General features: G+C 40.8%; 1 protein-coding gene across 3 annotated transcripts in view; it reads right to left on the bottom strand.

The window, feature by feature from the left end:
* Nucleotides 1-16,238, bottom strand: part of hlcs (holocarboxylase synthetase (biotin-(proprionyl-CoA-carboxylase (ATP-hydrolysing)) ligase)) — a 192,737-nt gene that overhangs the window by 144,757 nt on the left and 31,742 nt on the right. For all 3 annotated transcript variants that reach the window (XR_009511888.1, XR_009511889.1, XM_059968844.1), the window contains exons 2-5: nt 14,610-14,756; nt 12,868-13,030; nt 7,867-8,876; nt 3,260-3,442 (exon numbers count right to left, since the gene is read on the bottom strand). Coding sequence is in view for 1 of the 3 variants with exons in the window: in XM_059968844.1 (XP_059824827.1) it covers nt 3,260-3,442; nt 7,867-8,876; nt 12,868-13,030; nt 14,610-14,756 (1,503 nt within the window). In the remaining 2 variants the exon portion in view is untranslated. The remainder of the gene's footprint in view (nt 1-3,259; nt 3,443-7,866; nt 8,877-12,867; nt 13,031-14,609; nt 14,757-16,238) is intronic.

Genomic DNA, 16,238 nt, shown 5'->3' with positions numbered 1-16,238 from the left:
AATCAGTATATCTATCCATATACAGAACCCAAACTACCACTCACAGGATACACTGTCATCTCTGTTTGTCACCAGTCATGGTGCTCTAACTTTAATCAAACAAATGGAAAGGACTCTTGCTCAGACATTCTTTCAGCTTAGATCTCATAGATATAACTTTAAATCCAAACCAGTAGACAGCCTTAATATCTAAATTAATGCAATACACTACTACAGTTGCAGTAGGAATTACTGTGGCTGTCGTTTAGCTTTCAGCTTCTAACTACTGTTAGCTAATGTAATAAACCTATATATTAAATAAAGAAATAAAGTTGGTTTGCCAGAAGAAAGTTGTCTGATTTCATAGAGTTAATGGCTCTGTACATTGCATAGAATTCTATAAAAGACAGTTGCACACATTCAGATAACTGATGTGACATTTTCAGCCATATAGCGCCTCCTTGTGGAATATTCAATACCAAACGGTCTCATTGCAAAAACAGTAACAGAGAGGTAGGTGCAAGTGATTTAGTCATCTGGAACTCAGCATGCGTAACGGGAATGTGCAAAAGTAGATGTGTATTCTTCCATAAATTTTTCCTCATTAACATTACATAGGACTTCAATGTCAAATATAATTTAGTGATATTTTATTTAACCTTAATCCTTCTGCATTAAGTAAATCTAGTGTAATTAGCTGCAAACTGATCATTGCTGTGAATTGCTGTGATTTTTAAGTTAAATATATTAAGAAAACAATGTAATCAGAAATATTTGTTGAGTGTAAAGTTGATCACAGTTCAACATTTGAAAGATCAAGCTTTACTATAGCTTAGGTTAGAAAATTTATTTTAAGTTTTATTTTATTATATTATAATATTTTATTTTTATTATTTTATTATTTTTATTATTTTATTATTTTTATTATTTTATTATTTTTATTATTTTATTATATTAGTTTATAATATTTTATTATAAGTTCATAATCTAAAGAAGTCCTTTTTTAAAAAAAAATCTGGTTCCTTGCACAGGAGATGAGAAAATTTAGGGTAGGTTGGGGAAAAATAAATCAAAATAATTAATGCTAGATTGTAAACACGAGGAAATCTGCAGATGCTGGAAAGTCAAACACACACAAAATGCTGGTGGAACACAGCAGGCCAGGCAGTATCTATAAGGAGTTGCACTGTCGACTTTTCGGGCCGAGACCCGATGTCAGGACTAACTGAAAGGAAAGATAGTAAGAGATTTAAAAGTAGTGGGGATAGGGGGAAATGCATAATGATAGGAGAAGACCGGAGGGGGTGGGATGAAGCTAAGAGCTGGAAAGGTGATTGGCGAAAGTGATACAGAGCTGGAGAAGGGAAAGGAACATGGGACAGGAGGCCTCGGGAGAAAGAAAGGGGGAAGGGGGGAGCACCAGAGGGAGGTGGAGAACAGGCAGGATGATGGGCAGAGAGAGAGAAAAAAAACAAACAACTATATATGTCAGGGATGGGGTAAGAAGGGGAGGAGGGGCATTAACAGAAGTTAGAGAAATCAATGTTCATGCCATCAGGTTGGAGGCTACCCAGCCAGTATATAAGGTGTTGTTCCTCCAACCTGAGTGTGGCTTCATCTTGACAGTAGAGGAGGTCATGGATAGATGTCTCAGAATGGGAATGGGACGTGGAATTAAAATGTGTGGCCACTGAGAGATCCTGCTATCTCTGGCGGACCGAGCATAGGCGTTCAGTGAAATGGTCTCCCAGTCTGCGTTGGGTTTCACCAATATATAAAAGGCCACACCGGGAACATCGGACACAGTATACCGCACCAGCCAACTCACAGGTAAAGTGTTGCCTCACCTGGAAGGACTGTCTGGGGCCCTGAATGGTGGTGAGAGAGGAATAGACCAGGTAGCTGTGAGAGTCTGTAGGCTTATAGTACATATCAGTAGATGGAGATGGAGACAGAAAGATCAAGAAAGGGGAGGGAGGTGTCGGAAATGAACCAGGTAAATTTGAGGGCAGGGTGAAAATTGGAGGCAAAGTTAATGAAGTCGACGAGCTCAGCATGTGTGCAGGAGGCTGCCCCAATGCAGTTGCCGATGTAGCGAAGGAAAAGAGGGGGACGGACACCCGTATAGACTTGGAACATGGACTGTTCCACAAAGCCAACAAAAAGCCAGGCATAACTGGGACCCATACGGGTGCCCATGGCTACACCCTTGGTTTGGAGGAAGTGAGAGGAGCCAAAGGAGAAATTATTGAAAGTAAGAACTAATTCCACTAGACAGAGGAGAATGGTGATAGAGGGGAATTGATTAGGTCTGGAATCCAAAAAGAAGCGAAGAGCTTTGAGACCGTCCGGGTGGGGGAATGGAGGTATATAGGGACTGGACGTCCATGGTGAAAATAAGGCGGTGGGGGCCAGGGAATTTAAAATAATTGAAAAAATTCAAAGCGTGAGAAGTGTCACGAACATAGGTGGGAAGAGATTGAACAAGGGGGGATAAGACAGTGTCAAGGTATTCAGAAATGAGTTCAGTGGGGCAGGAGCAAGCTGAGACAATAGGTCTACCTGGACAGGCAGGTTTGTGGATCTTGAGTAGGAGGTAGAAACAGGAAGTGCAGGGTGTGGGAACTATTAGGTTGGTGGCAGTGGATGGGAGATCCCCAGAGCTGATAAGGTTGGTGATGGTATAGGAGACAAAGGCCTGGTGCTCCTTAGTGGGGTCATGATCAAGGGGTAAATAAGAGGAGGTATCAGAGAATTGTCGCTGTGCCTCGGCCAGCTAGAGGTCAGTACGCCAGACGACAACAGCTCCCCCTTACTGGCGGGTTAATGCTAGATTGTTTTCATTTATCAATAAGACACTGTGGAGAAGGCAATATATTTACAAGTTTTAAAAATAAGATTAAAATAAAATGATGATTTGCAGAAAATGATTAAAGCTAAATTCTATGCCACATTTACTGTCCGAAAGGGAATTAGATGGTATATAGTGCAGCATTCTAGCAATCTGTGCTGGTTAACAATGATAGCGTTCTGGAAGAATATGTTTTCACAACCCTGGTCAACTAGCTGCAAAGATTTCTTTAAGACCAGATATTCTGCAATTTAAAAACAGAAAATGACCAAAGTAACTTTTTTTTTTAACCAAAGTAACTTTTACTCCATAAAGATAATCAAAAAGTTCAAACCAAAATGTCTTGACACAATTATCTGTGAAGTTTTTGTAGCTTTCTACCCCAAGAGAAAGTCAAGAACTTTTGTTGCATTGAAGTTATATCTTTACCTCTGCCTTGGTCAACAGATACACTGGTGTCAAAGATGGCACTTCAGAAAGTCCACAACCAAGTTGTAAACGCTTCAGGATTTCTGTCAGCACTTCATATCGTAGTGCATTGCTCTGTTTAAGCGTTCTGAAATCCTCTTCCATTTGGATCTCAGTTGACTCGGGGGGTATTTCAAGGTGAACCTATATTGGTATTACAACAAAAGAAATATATATAAGTTTTCAGGAAATAAAAGCTTGGAGATTTGTCAAGCATTATATATTGTTACTAGACTTGCCCAGGGAGGATATTTGCCTTTGATTTAAAACTTTTCCGCACCATCTCCACTTTGGTCTCCTCAAACTACACACTGTCTGCAGCTGCAAGAACAAACAATCCTCTTATAGTACTTTATTCTTCCTAGGCACTATCACAGAGACAAGAATTTATTTCCATTCCAGTTCTGAGGAGTATAAGGTATCTACGTGGGAATCCTTTTCACATGGAGCAGCTGTTATTATGTGATCTCAGTGCAATGGCGAGGTGGATCGAGGTGACCAAAGAGAGGGATGCTCGCCTGCATATGCGCATACACTTGATCTGAGCCACACCACCTCCATCACCACTTTCCAGTCTGATCCTCTTCCTCCTTCATTCCCACCACTGTATTTCTACCTCCACACCTTTTTCTAAAACTTCCTCCCTCAGCTCTCTAGCCCCTGTTCCCCTCCCGTCCCCCAGCTTCTGCCCTTTAAGTCAACCATTTGACCTTCAGTCCTCTCCCCACCCCTACCCCATTTTTCTCTCAATTAGCCTGTCCTCCACAGCAATCCCACTTCCTTATTCTCGCTGCCTGGATTCTCAAGCTGTCTGCTCTCTTCCAAGTGAGGCTTCTTTCCCCACAACTGCCACATTCATGCTCTTCACAGTAGCTTCCTGATCACCAATCGCCCTATGCTCCCAGCCCCAGCAGCTATGCTGTCAACAGTAGCCAACCTGAACCCGAGGTACTTTCAAGCTCTTAGCTTCATCTCTCCCCCTCCTGTCCTCTCCTATCATTTCGGATCTCCCCCATCCCCTTTCAAATCTCTTACTATCGCTTCTTTCAAGTAGACCTGATGAAGGGTCTCGGCCCAAAACGTTGACTGCACTTCTTCCTATTGATGCTGCCTGGCCTGCTGTGTTCCACCAGTATTTTGTGTGTGTTCTGAGGAGAATCAGTCGGGCCCAAAGTTTGCAGACCTAACTCTCAGTGTTCTGTAGTTGGGTCATGGCACCATCGTTCCCAGTCAAAAGAAGCAGATTCATTCTGCAGTACCAGAAGCATCTCACTCAACCACCATTTTTATTAGTAAATAAAATTACTCTAACTATCTCTAATAAGCCTATATAGTGTTATGGTTTTATAAAGTAACAATGCAAAGGTCATGTAGTAATAGCTCTTCAGCTTTCCTTCTGTTCTTTGCTTCCTTTTTCTGATTGGGTTAGACTTTGAAATAAGATGACTTTCAGATGCTAGAATAATTTTAGTCGATGAGAGCAAATGAATTCCAGACAAGTCAAAATTTGGGCTCGTCATGGCCCAGTAGAAAGTAAGACAGTGTCAAAGACATCCCATTTTTGAAGACGTTTAACTAAGTGTTTTGTGATATAAACACTATAGAAGTTTTTAAGTGGATGGAAAATATTTCAGTGTTATTTAATGGGAAATTCCTGCTATGATATTGATACTTGCCAGCCAACCACGCGATCATAGAATCAACATCAATAAAATGTCCATGAAAGACACAGGAGATTGGAGGTGCGGGAATCTGGAGCAACACACATGCTGGAGGAAAACAGTAGGTTAGGCAGCATCCGTGGGAGAAAACAGACTATCCACATTTCAGGTCAAAACCCTGCCCCTGCATCAGGACTTGTCCATGGAAGCTTTCTACATACAAGTTGGCCCCTATGTTTCCTATATCAATATATGGCAACAATTGCATTACATTGCTGTAAAATGGTTTGCAACTCAAATGCATTTGAGTTGACGGAAAAAAATTGAAGACTAGAGTCACTGACCAATAGAACTGTAGACTACCATACTATGACTACCTATTTGCCCATATGCACTGTTCTCATTTGACCCTCTTTAACTTTGTAGTCTATGCCTTTCCTATTTACTTACATGTCTGCATGTCTCTTAAAAAAGTTGATGGCATTTAAACTCCAAAACCTCCTCTGGCAGCAAGTTCTAGATACAACTACTGTGTTAAAAAAAATTTCCTCTCAAACCCTCTTTGGAACTTCTTCCTCTCATTTTATACTTAAGTGCTTTTTTCTTTAATGTGCCCACACCATGCAGAAAAAATTCTGACCATGCTCAATATCTATACCTCTTATACTTTCATATATTTCTATCAATTCACACCACAGCCTCCTTTGATCCAGGAAAAACAAACTCAGCCTATTCAACCTCTCCCTGTAATTAAATCTCTCCAACCCAGGCAACATGCTAGTGCATCTACTCCCACTTTGGTCAGTACGCCACCACCTTCCTATAGCGTGATGACCAGAACTGCACACAATACTCCAAGTTCAGCCTAGCTCATGCTTTGTAAGGTTGCAACCTAATATCTCACCTATTATATTCTCTAGCCCAAGCCTTTGAAGGCAAGCATGGAATACGCCTTCTTCACCAACCAATCTACCTGTATTTCCACTTTCAGGGAACCAAGGAGTTAAACCCCAAGATCCCCAGATCATCAACATTCCTCAGTGCCCTATCACTTGCATTATACATGTCCTACCCAACTTTACTTTCTAAACTGTATCTCCTCTCGCTCGTCAGAATTAAATTCCAACTGCCAAAACAAAACCCAACTTTCCACCTTATCTGCATCTAGTAATCTCAAGACAATCATCAACACCATCCGCAATTTAAAAGTCATCTGTAGCATACTGATCATTACTCCGACATTCATGTCAAAGTTATTAATAGATATCACAAGCAACAAAGGTCCAGTATAGATCCCTGTGGTGCACCACTAGTTACAGACTTCAAAACAAAAAAAAAACACCCTGCAGCAACTATCCTCTGCCATCTTGGATCCCATGTAGTTCAACCCTCTGGACCAATCCACCATGGGGGAACATCAATCTTCGAGATTCCTCCTCAAAAACTGTCAAACTGATGAGATCCTCCATAAAGATCAAAATTGACCATCATAAACACGAAAAGGTCTGCAGATACTGGAAATCCAAAGCAATACACACAAAATGCTGGAGGAACTCAGCAGGTCAGGCAGCATTTATGGAAATGAACAGTCAATGCTTCAAGTTGAAACCATGCTTCAGGACTGAAAAGGAAGTGGGAAGATGCCAGAATAAAAAGGTGGGGTAGGATAGCTAGAAGGTGATAGGTGAAGCCAGCTGAGTTGGAAAGATAAAGGGCTGGAGAAGGAACTGATAGGACAGAAGAGTGGATCACAGGAGAAAGGGAAGGAAGTGGAGACTTGTGGGGGGTGGGGAGGGGGGTAGTGATAGGTAGGTGAGAAGAGGTAATATTGACTACCCCTGATCAGCCTCTGACTTTCTAAATGTAAGTAAATCCTATCCTATAGGATTTTTGCCAGTGATTTTCCTACCATTGAGGATCACCAGCCTGCAAGTTACGTTGCTTATCTCTGCATTTCTTAAATAAAAGAACATTAACTATCCTCCAGTCTTCCAGCATGTCATCTATGACCAATGAAGGAACAAAAATCTGTATCACGCCCCCAGCTGTGTCCTCCCTTTCTTCCCATAGCAACTGGGATAGATCATACCCAGTCCTGGAGATCTATAAACCCTTATGTGAAACTGTGACATACAACATGGTTCTCTACAACCTTCAATATTGATCTGCTCCTCATTATCCTCATATTCTTCCATGAACTTCTATGCCCTTTTACATAGTGAGAAGTATTCATTTAAGACCCAGCCTCCATCTCCTGGCTCGACATTCCTTTGGTCCCCAAGGAGACCCACATTTTTGCTGGCTAACCTTTTGTTCCTGGCAGATTTATCATTATCATTACACTTTATTGTCACCAAACAATTAATACTAGAGCGTGCAATCGTCACAGTAATATTTGTTTCTGCACTTCGCGCATTTATAGAATGGCTTTAGATTCTTCATATATTTACTTGTCAAGAATACCGCATTACCCCGTTCTGCCCTCCTAATTTCCTTCATAAGTTCTCATCAGCACTTTTTATATTCCAAGAGGCTCATTCAATCCCAGTTGTCTATACCTTTTCCTTCCTGGTCACACCCTCAATATCCTTTGTTAACCAAAGTTCCTTAATCCTGCCATCTTTGCATTTAACTCTGACTAGAACTTCCTGACCCTGAATTCATATTGATTTATTTTTTTAAAGACTCTCATTTATCAGTTAACTTACAAGCATCTACTCCCAACCAGATTTTCCAAGCTGTTAAAATAAGCCTTCCCCCAAACTCTTAACTCGAGAGCCAATCTCATACAAAGAACTTATAAGATGGACCAGCACTTCCAGACAGAAGAGTGATAAAATAATATAAATAATATTAATCTATATATAAAAAATCAATTTCTTACAAATGAATTTTTAAAAGTTTTACCTGGCAGAGAACAGCTTCTCCTCCATTTTCTCCATAGGATAAACGTATGATCACCATCTCATTTTCAAGATCAGCTAAACTCCCCCACAGCTCAACATCATCCGTGGCATCCTCTGTGTTACCGATCGTGTCTCTTAAAAAGACTTTACCACTGATAAAAGCACCCAGGATTACACTATTGCCATCAGATTTTGTGAAGCAAAACTTATGAATCTTTTCCTTCAATTCATTTTTATGAGATATTTTGATATCACCCAAACAGAAGGATGAGCAGAGTCCTAAGATCTTCCCACCTTTGGACAAGTAATTCATGAATTGTCTATTAATTTGTTCAGACACTGGCTTGTCACAGGCCACAACTAGTAACAAAGAATTATCAGTCCAAGGCTCCTTCAGAATTTGTTCTTCTTGAAGAGGATAGATAGCATACCTATCATTGTCAAGGCAATCCATCAGGACAGACTTTACTTGCTGAAACTTCATCAAGTTCTGACTGCATTGAGATCCAACATATATTAACACATTGGGAGGCTTCCCACTTTTGTTACTTTGCCCTTTGTTTTCCAGTAAATTGTCCTCTTCAATTACTGTTTCATCAGAGCTTCCACAATAGTCATCAGAGAGGTCCAGTAGATTTTCTGCTGAGGTGAATCTGACAGATTCAATAGTGCTATTTTCTAACTCCAAACACTCAGAGCAACTGGAAAGGTGAAGATGATGGCTATATTCTTCAAGTTCCGTTCCTTCTTGCGATACAAGGGGCTCTTTACCAAGAATCTCCATCATTTCATCCATATCTTGTTGTTGGGGCTTCCCAGAGCAAACTGCACTAGAGCAATCACCAAATGAACCCACAGTTGGCTCATTCGTTGGTCTGCTGGAAGTGTCTTTAGAAAACGTTTCAACAGCAATATCTTGGGTCTGGGGATCATCGAGTCTCTTGCTCACTTTCTCAAGCACAGCATTTGATTTCCGTAACTTGACATGAATTGATTCATTAAGCTGTAAAGCTGAAAGAAATATAAATTTATCTGAATTATAGGAATGGAAATATTATGCATTCTAAAAATAATTCACAATAAGAGAAATGACTACTATAAGATCCCAAATGTCATGGATTAATGGAAATGTTTTTAATGAGCTCAAATATGGAAATATAATAATTTTACAAAGAAATTCCTTATTTATTTCTCTTCTACATTACAAACAAGCTCCTGTGACAAGTACTCCCGAATTACTCTGAAATGGTTCATACAAGTTTCGATTGGAAAACAAAATGGACATAACATTGCATGATTCTCCATCTAATTTACTGATCCTGAGTGATGTGATGGTATTTACAATAACCTAAAAAATGTATGCAAAATATGAGATTTTAGTGAATATTTTTATGTTTTCTTCAGTAATAAATATCAGTCTTACAGAAACCAGTTTGATATAGTGGAGTTTACTAATGTTTGTAAGTTAACAAGTTTGGCAATCACACAATGATGTTTATGTTTAAACTTAACATCTCACTACTTGCACACAATTTTATAGTGATATAACTGATACATGTTTCACTAAACTCCCTCTCTTCAGGAAGACCATATCCCTTTAATACATAGAGCTCAGTACCAACCCCATGCATGTTGGGAATGAATGTGCACTCTTCAAGGATTTATCTTTAGCATCAAAATAGGTGAGAGGGGAGCAATTTAAGATCTGAAGAGAATACTCTACATGGAGAGTGGTAGTATGCAAAGAGCTGTCAGAGGAAGTGACAAATACAATTACACTTTAAAGGCATATGGATAGGTACTTCAATAGGAAATAAGCGGGGGGATAGGAGAGGAGAGGAGCGGGGGATTAGGATAGGAGAGGAGAGGAGCGGGGGGATTAGGATAGGAGAGGAAAGGAGCGGGGGGGATTAGGATAGGAGAGGAAAGGAGCGGGGGGGATTAGGATAGGAGAGGAGAGGAGCGGGGGGATTAGGATAGGAGAGGAGAGGAGCGGGGGATTAGGATAGGAGAGGAGAGGAGCGGGGGATTAGGAGAGGAGAGGAGTGAGGGATTAGGATAGGAGAGGAGAGGAGCGGGGGATTAGGATAGGAGAGGAAAGGAGTGGGGGATTAGGATAGGAGAGGAAAGGAGTGGGGGATTAGGAGAGGAGAGGAGTGGGGGATTAGGATAGGAGAGGAGAGGTGCGGGGGATTAGGAGAGGAGAGGAGAGGAGCGGGGGGGATTAGGATAGGAGAGGAAAGGAGCGGGGGGATTAGGATAGGAGAGGAAAGGAGCGGGGGGATTAGGATAGGAGAGGAAAGGAGCGGGGGGATTAGGATAGGAGAGGAAAGGAGCGGGGGATTAGGTTAGGAGAGGAAAGGAGCAGGGGGGATTAGGTTAGGAGAGGAAAGGAGCGGGGGGATTAGGATAGGAGAGGAAAGGAGCGGGGGGATTAGGATAGGAGAGGAAAGGAGCGGGGGATTAGGATAGGAGAGGAGAGGAGCGGGAGGGGATTAGGATAGGAGAGGAAAGGAGCGGGGGATTAGGATAGGAGAGGAGAGGAGCGGGAGGGGATTAGGATAGGAGAGGAAAGGAGCGGGGGGATTAGGATAGGAGAGGAAAGGAGCGGGGGGATTAGGATAGGAGAGGAAAGGAGCAGGGGGGATTAGGTTAGGAGAGGAAAGGAGCGGGGGGATTAGGATAGGACAGGAAAGGAGCGGGGGGATTAGGATAGGAGAGGAAAGGAGCGGGGGATTAGGATAGGAGAGGAAAGGAGCGGGGGATTAGAAATGGACAGGAAAGGAGCAGGGGGATTAGGATAGGAAAGGAGCGGGAGGGGATTAGGATAGGAGAGGAAAGGAGCGGGGGGGGATTAGGTTAGGAGAGGAAAGGAGCGGGGGATTAGAAATGGACAGGAAAGGAGCAGGGGGATTAGGATAGGAGAGGAGAGGAGCGGGGGATTAGGATAGGAGAGGAGAGGAGCGGGAGGGGATTAGGATAGGAGAGGAAAGGAGCGGGGGATTAGGAGAGGAGAGGAGCGGGGGATTAGGATAGGACAGGAAAGGAGCGGGGGGATTAGGATAGGAGAGGAAAGGAGCGGGGGGATTAGGATAGGAGAGGAAAGGAGCGGGGGATTAGAAATGGACAGGAAAGGAGCAGGGGGATTAGGATAGGACAGGAAGGGAGCAGGGGGATGAGGGCAAATGGATATCACAGTCAGCATGAGCAAGTTGAGCTGATCAATTTAGCTCTGTCCTGTACAGTTCTGTGACTCTTATCAAAGCTAAAGTCAAATTAAATTTATTAACTAAGCACGCATATGTCACCATGTACCCCTTGAGATTCATTTTCTTGCAGGCATTCACAGGAAAATAAAGAAATACAGTAACATTCACAAGAAAACATACATAAAATCTGACTAACAGCCAATGGTCAAAAGAAGACAAATTGTGCAAATAGAAAACTAATACTGAGAACATGAGTTGCAAAGAGTCCTTGAATTGAATCTTTAGGTTAAGCAATCTGTTCAGAGTTGTAGTGAGTGAAGTTATCCACACCGGTTCAGGAGGCTGATGGTTGTGGGGTAATAAGTGTTCTTGAACTTAGTGGTGTGGGACCCAAAGCTTCTGTACCTCCTGCCTGATGACAGCAGCAAAGAGAGAGTATGGCCTGGTGGGGTCCCTGATGATGGACGCTGCTTTCTTGTGGCAATGCTCCATGCTAATGTGCTCAACGGTGGAGAGGACTTTGCTTGTGTGTCTGTAAGCACTCAATCCAGTTATCACCCATACTCAACTGTACTCGCGACCCATTCATAAGAGAGCAAGATATAACTGCATGTACCTATTCCTGTGGGTGGAGAGCAGGCCAGAATTGATCACACTGTACCTCAATTAGCACTGACTGCTAATGTTCACACATAAATAGTCAGCTGGGCAAAATTACTGTAAATTCAGCCCTGTGATCATTTACCACTGTTTCAAAAGGAGGAAAGCACCAGTTTAAGGCTGGATATAAGGCAGTATCCCAATTTGTATTTAATGTTGTTTCAATATAACTAGAGATTTAATGGCTCCTACAGGTCAGTCCTATAATGAGATAAGCATTCATATTTTGAAAAAAATACATTGGAAATAAGATTCAAGATTGCTTAACTCAGCAGGCCAGGCATCGTCAATGATAAAGAATAAACGGTTGACATTTCAGACTGAGATACTTCTTCAGGACCTGATGATAGTTCTCTCCCCAAAACATCGACTGTTTACTCTTTTCCATTGATGCTACCTGGCCTGCTGAGTTCCTCTGGGGGTGGGGAGTGTGTGTGTGTGTGTGCGTGTGTGTGCGTGTGTGTGCGTGTGTGTGCGTGTGTGTGCGTGTGTGCGTGTGTGTGTGTGTGCGCGCGCGCGCGTGTGCATGTGTGTGCGCGTTATTAATGCAAACGACACATTTCAGTATGTTTCAATATGTATGTTTTTTTTGCTTGGATTTTCAGCATCTGCAGATTTTCTCTTGTTCAAGGTTGCTCGATGTCACTTCTAGTACACAAGTGCAAAGGAGAACAAACTAATTGTTACTCTGGATACGACACAGCACAAGAAAAAAAACTCAAGATAAAGAACACAATAGTTATAAATACATATATTGATTGAATGTCCATTAAGTGAGGCTAGGTGCAGCAGGAATGTCTGTCCATAAGATGACTCTGTCAGGAACTGATAAAGTAGCAGGTGGCAGGGTAGTCCTACAAAGTCATGGTAGTTACTGCCTTGTTCTAAAACTAAGCTTAGTAACAACACATTACCTAAATAAATTAACACACATACTTTTTACAATTTAATATTTAAAAATCAGATGAAGAAAATAATTTCTCTGGTTTGCAAAAATCATGTCAATGTTATTTACAATTAATTCATGAAAAGAAACTGCCTAGAGTAACATATTTACTCATTACATGTCAAATACATGCATTAAATGCAATTATATGTTTGAAAGCTACCAAGTGAGAGCAAAACACACTCACAAACAATCTTTTGAGGCACCATTCTTTCATCCATTTGCAGTCTGTTCTCCATGAATGCTACTCCGAGCCTGCTAAAATCATCCACGTTTGTTTCAGCAATTAACTTGTAGTGATCTCCAAGTAAGCATGCCAATGGTGTGCACACATCAGTATATTTTAAAATCTACAAGAAAGAAGATTGTGTCAATTTTAAACAACTGCCACATTCAGTCAAACATAATGTGACCACTTTCTGATATTGCCTTTGCACTAATGTCCTCAAGTCTTATTCATTATCAGTGAGAGACCACTGGGTTTAAGTAAAGAGAAATAGCATGCATCTTATATTTATGCCCATATTGAAAGTCAAAAAGAATAGCAGGAAGCTGGTTACTAGTGTTAGAATAACTTGAGAGAGTAAGCTATCGGTACTAAATAAGGAATAGATGTACCTGAACCCCTCCTGTGCCAATCCCCCCCCCACAGTGCTCAATTCACCAAACGTTCAAAAATGTATCTACAGTCACTTTTAAAAATAAAATTAATATAATAATAATAATAATAATAATAATAATAATAATAATAATAATAATAATAATAATAATAATAATAATAATAATAATAATAATAAATATTATTGATTTAACCTCCTCAACACTCCAGGTTAGAGAATTCCCAAAGTTCACCACCTTCTGAAATTCAAAATGCTCATTTTAATGAAGCAAATTTCAAACCTTACTTTTAAAACACCATAAGACAAAGAAACAATTAGGTCATTCAGCCTATCAAATCTGCTCTGCTATTTCATCATGGCCAATTTATTATCCTTTTCAATCCCATTCTCCTGCCTTCTCCCAATAACCTTTGATGTTATTACTAATCAACCTCTGCATTAAATATACACAATGACTAAGCCGACATAGCCATCTATGGCAATAAATTCCACATACTCACCACCCTCTGGCTGAAGAACTTTCTCCTCATCTCTGTAGTACAAGGACGTCCTTGTACTCTGAAGCTGTGCCCCACTATAGGAAACAGCCTCTGCACATCCACACTATCTAAGCCTTTCCATATTTGATAGGTTTCACTGCGATCCTTTTTATTCTTCTAAACTCCAACAAGTACAGGGCCAGATTCTTCAAATGCTCCCCATACGTTAACCCTTTCATTCTCATGAACCTCCTCAGAACCATCACCAATGCTAGCACATCCTTTCTTACATAAAGGGTCTAAAATTGCTCATAATACTCCAAATGCAGCCTGACCAATGATGTATAAAGCCCTCCTTGCCTTTATATTCTTTGAAAGAATGCTCACATTTCATTTGCCTTTCTTTTCATTGACACAGCCTGCAAGTTAACCTTTAGGAAATCCTGCACAAGGAGTCCTCTGATTTTTTTCATTTGCTCCCCACTTAGAAAATAGCCTAAGCCTTTATTATCTCTACCAAAGTACATGACCATACACTTCCCTACACTATATTCCATCTGCCACTCCCTTGCCTATTCTCCCAATTCTTCTGCAGACTCCCTGCTTCCTCAACACCATGTGCCCCTCCAACTATCAACCGCAAATCTGGGCACAAAGCCATCGATTCTATCATCCAGATCATTGACATTCAACATGAAAAGAAGCGGTCCCACCACCAGAACATCACTAGTCTCCAGCGGCCAGTCAGAAAAGGCCCCCTTTATTCCCTTCATGATTGAGATTTTCCAATCATTATTATAACTTTTTTTTTGAGAAAATGATTTACTTACCTTTTCAGAACAAACAGAGATTGGACCAAAACTGACATTTTCCAGTGCAGCTTCTATCAGAAAAGTTACTTGCTTTCCACACTGAGCATGTTCAAAGTTAGCTATCTTGGGCTCGACTGGAGACCATTTACTCAAGTCATCACAAAGCTGAAAAGTTGGTACAAGAAAATAAACAAATTTAAAAGCTTTTAACTTCTATTGCAATATTCATAGTTGGCTCAAAACAAATTACAGAAGATTATAAATGAAAATCAGAAAACATTGAAAACGCCCATGTAAAGCCGATAATCAACGAAAACCTAAACAGCCAAGTACTTAATAGAACACAAAGTGTGCCACTATGATATACATCTTCCACATATTGTTTATTTCTGTTTAATTTTGAGCAAGACCAGCATATATTCCCCATCCCAGTATGCTCTTGAGAAGATGACTTTGAATCACCACTTAGTGGTGAAAGTGCCTGTCAGATGGAACTCCAGGATTAAGCACCAGTGGTATATTACTAAGTTTGAATGATATAAGTTAGAGGAAACCTGCAGGTGGTAACATCACCTCACATACAATGCCATTGTTCTTCCAAACAGCAGTTTGTTAACTTGAAAAGTGCCATCACAGGAGTCTTGCATTGCATTTTACAGATTGTATACATTACAGTACATTATTTCATACTGGTGGAAAAGTAAATTGATGTTTTTGATGGGTGGACTAGTTGCCAAACAAAAAGACGGAAGGTGTCAAGCTTCTTTGTTGTTACTGGAGCTATACTCATCCATCTTTGTGGGAACATTCCAGGACAATCTTAAAACATGTGCCCTGTAATTTGTGGAAAGACTTTGGGGAGTCAGTTGGCAAATTGGCTACTGAAGTAGACCATAAGGTATAGGTGCAGAATTAAGCCATTTGGCCAATTGAGTCTTAGCTGCCATTCAGTTATCCCTCTCAACCCCATTCCTCCCCATAACCTTTGACACCATGACTAATCAAGAATCTATCGCCCTCTGCTTTAAATATATCCAAAGGCTTGGCCTCCACAGCCATCTGTGCCATTGATTCCACATAACCACCATCCTCTGGCTAAATAAATTCCTCATCTCTATTCTAAAGGGGCATCTTTCTACAAACCCCATTTCTAGAGAAGTTGGGATATTTTCCAAAATGAAATAAAAACAAAAATCTGTGATAATGTTAATTTATGTGAACCCTTATTTAACTGACAAAGTACAAAGAAAAAATTTTCAATAGTTTTACCGACCAACTTAATTGTATTTTGTAAATATACACAAATTTAGAATTTGATGGCTGCAACACACTCAACAAAAGTTGGGACAGAGGCATGTTTACCATTGTGTTACATCACCTTTCCTTTTAATAACACTTTTTAATCGTTTTGGAACTGAGGATACTAATTGTAGTAGATTTGCAATTGGAAATTTTGTCCATTCTTGCTTGATATAAGACTTCAGCTGCTCAACAGTCCGTGGTCTCCATTGTCTGATTCTCCTCTTCATGATGCGCCATACATTTTCAATAGGAGATAGATCTAGGCTGGCTGCAGGCCAGTCAAGCACATGCACTCTGTGTCTACAAAGCCACGCTGTTGTAGCCCATGCAGAATGTAGTCTGGCA

This window comes from Hypanus sabinus, chromosome 4 (assembly GCF_030144855.1).
Source record: "Hypanus sabinus isolate sHypSab1 chromosome 4, sHypSab1.hap1, whole genome shotgun sequence".
Lineage (NCBI taxonomy): Eukaryota > Metazoa > Chordata > Chondrichthyes > Myliobatiformes > Dasyatidae > Hypanus > Hypanus sabinus.
The sequence above is the reverse complement of the archived record's forward strand: the minus strand, read 5'-3'. Positions and strand labels throughout refer to the sequence as shown.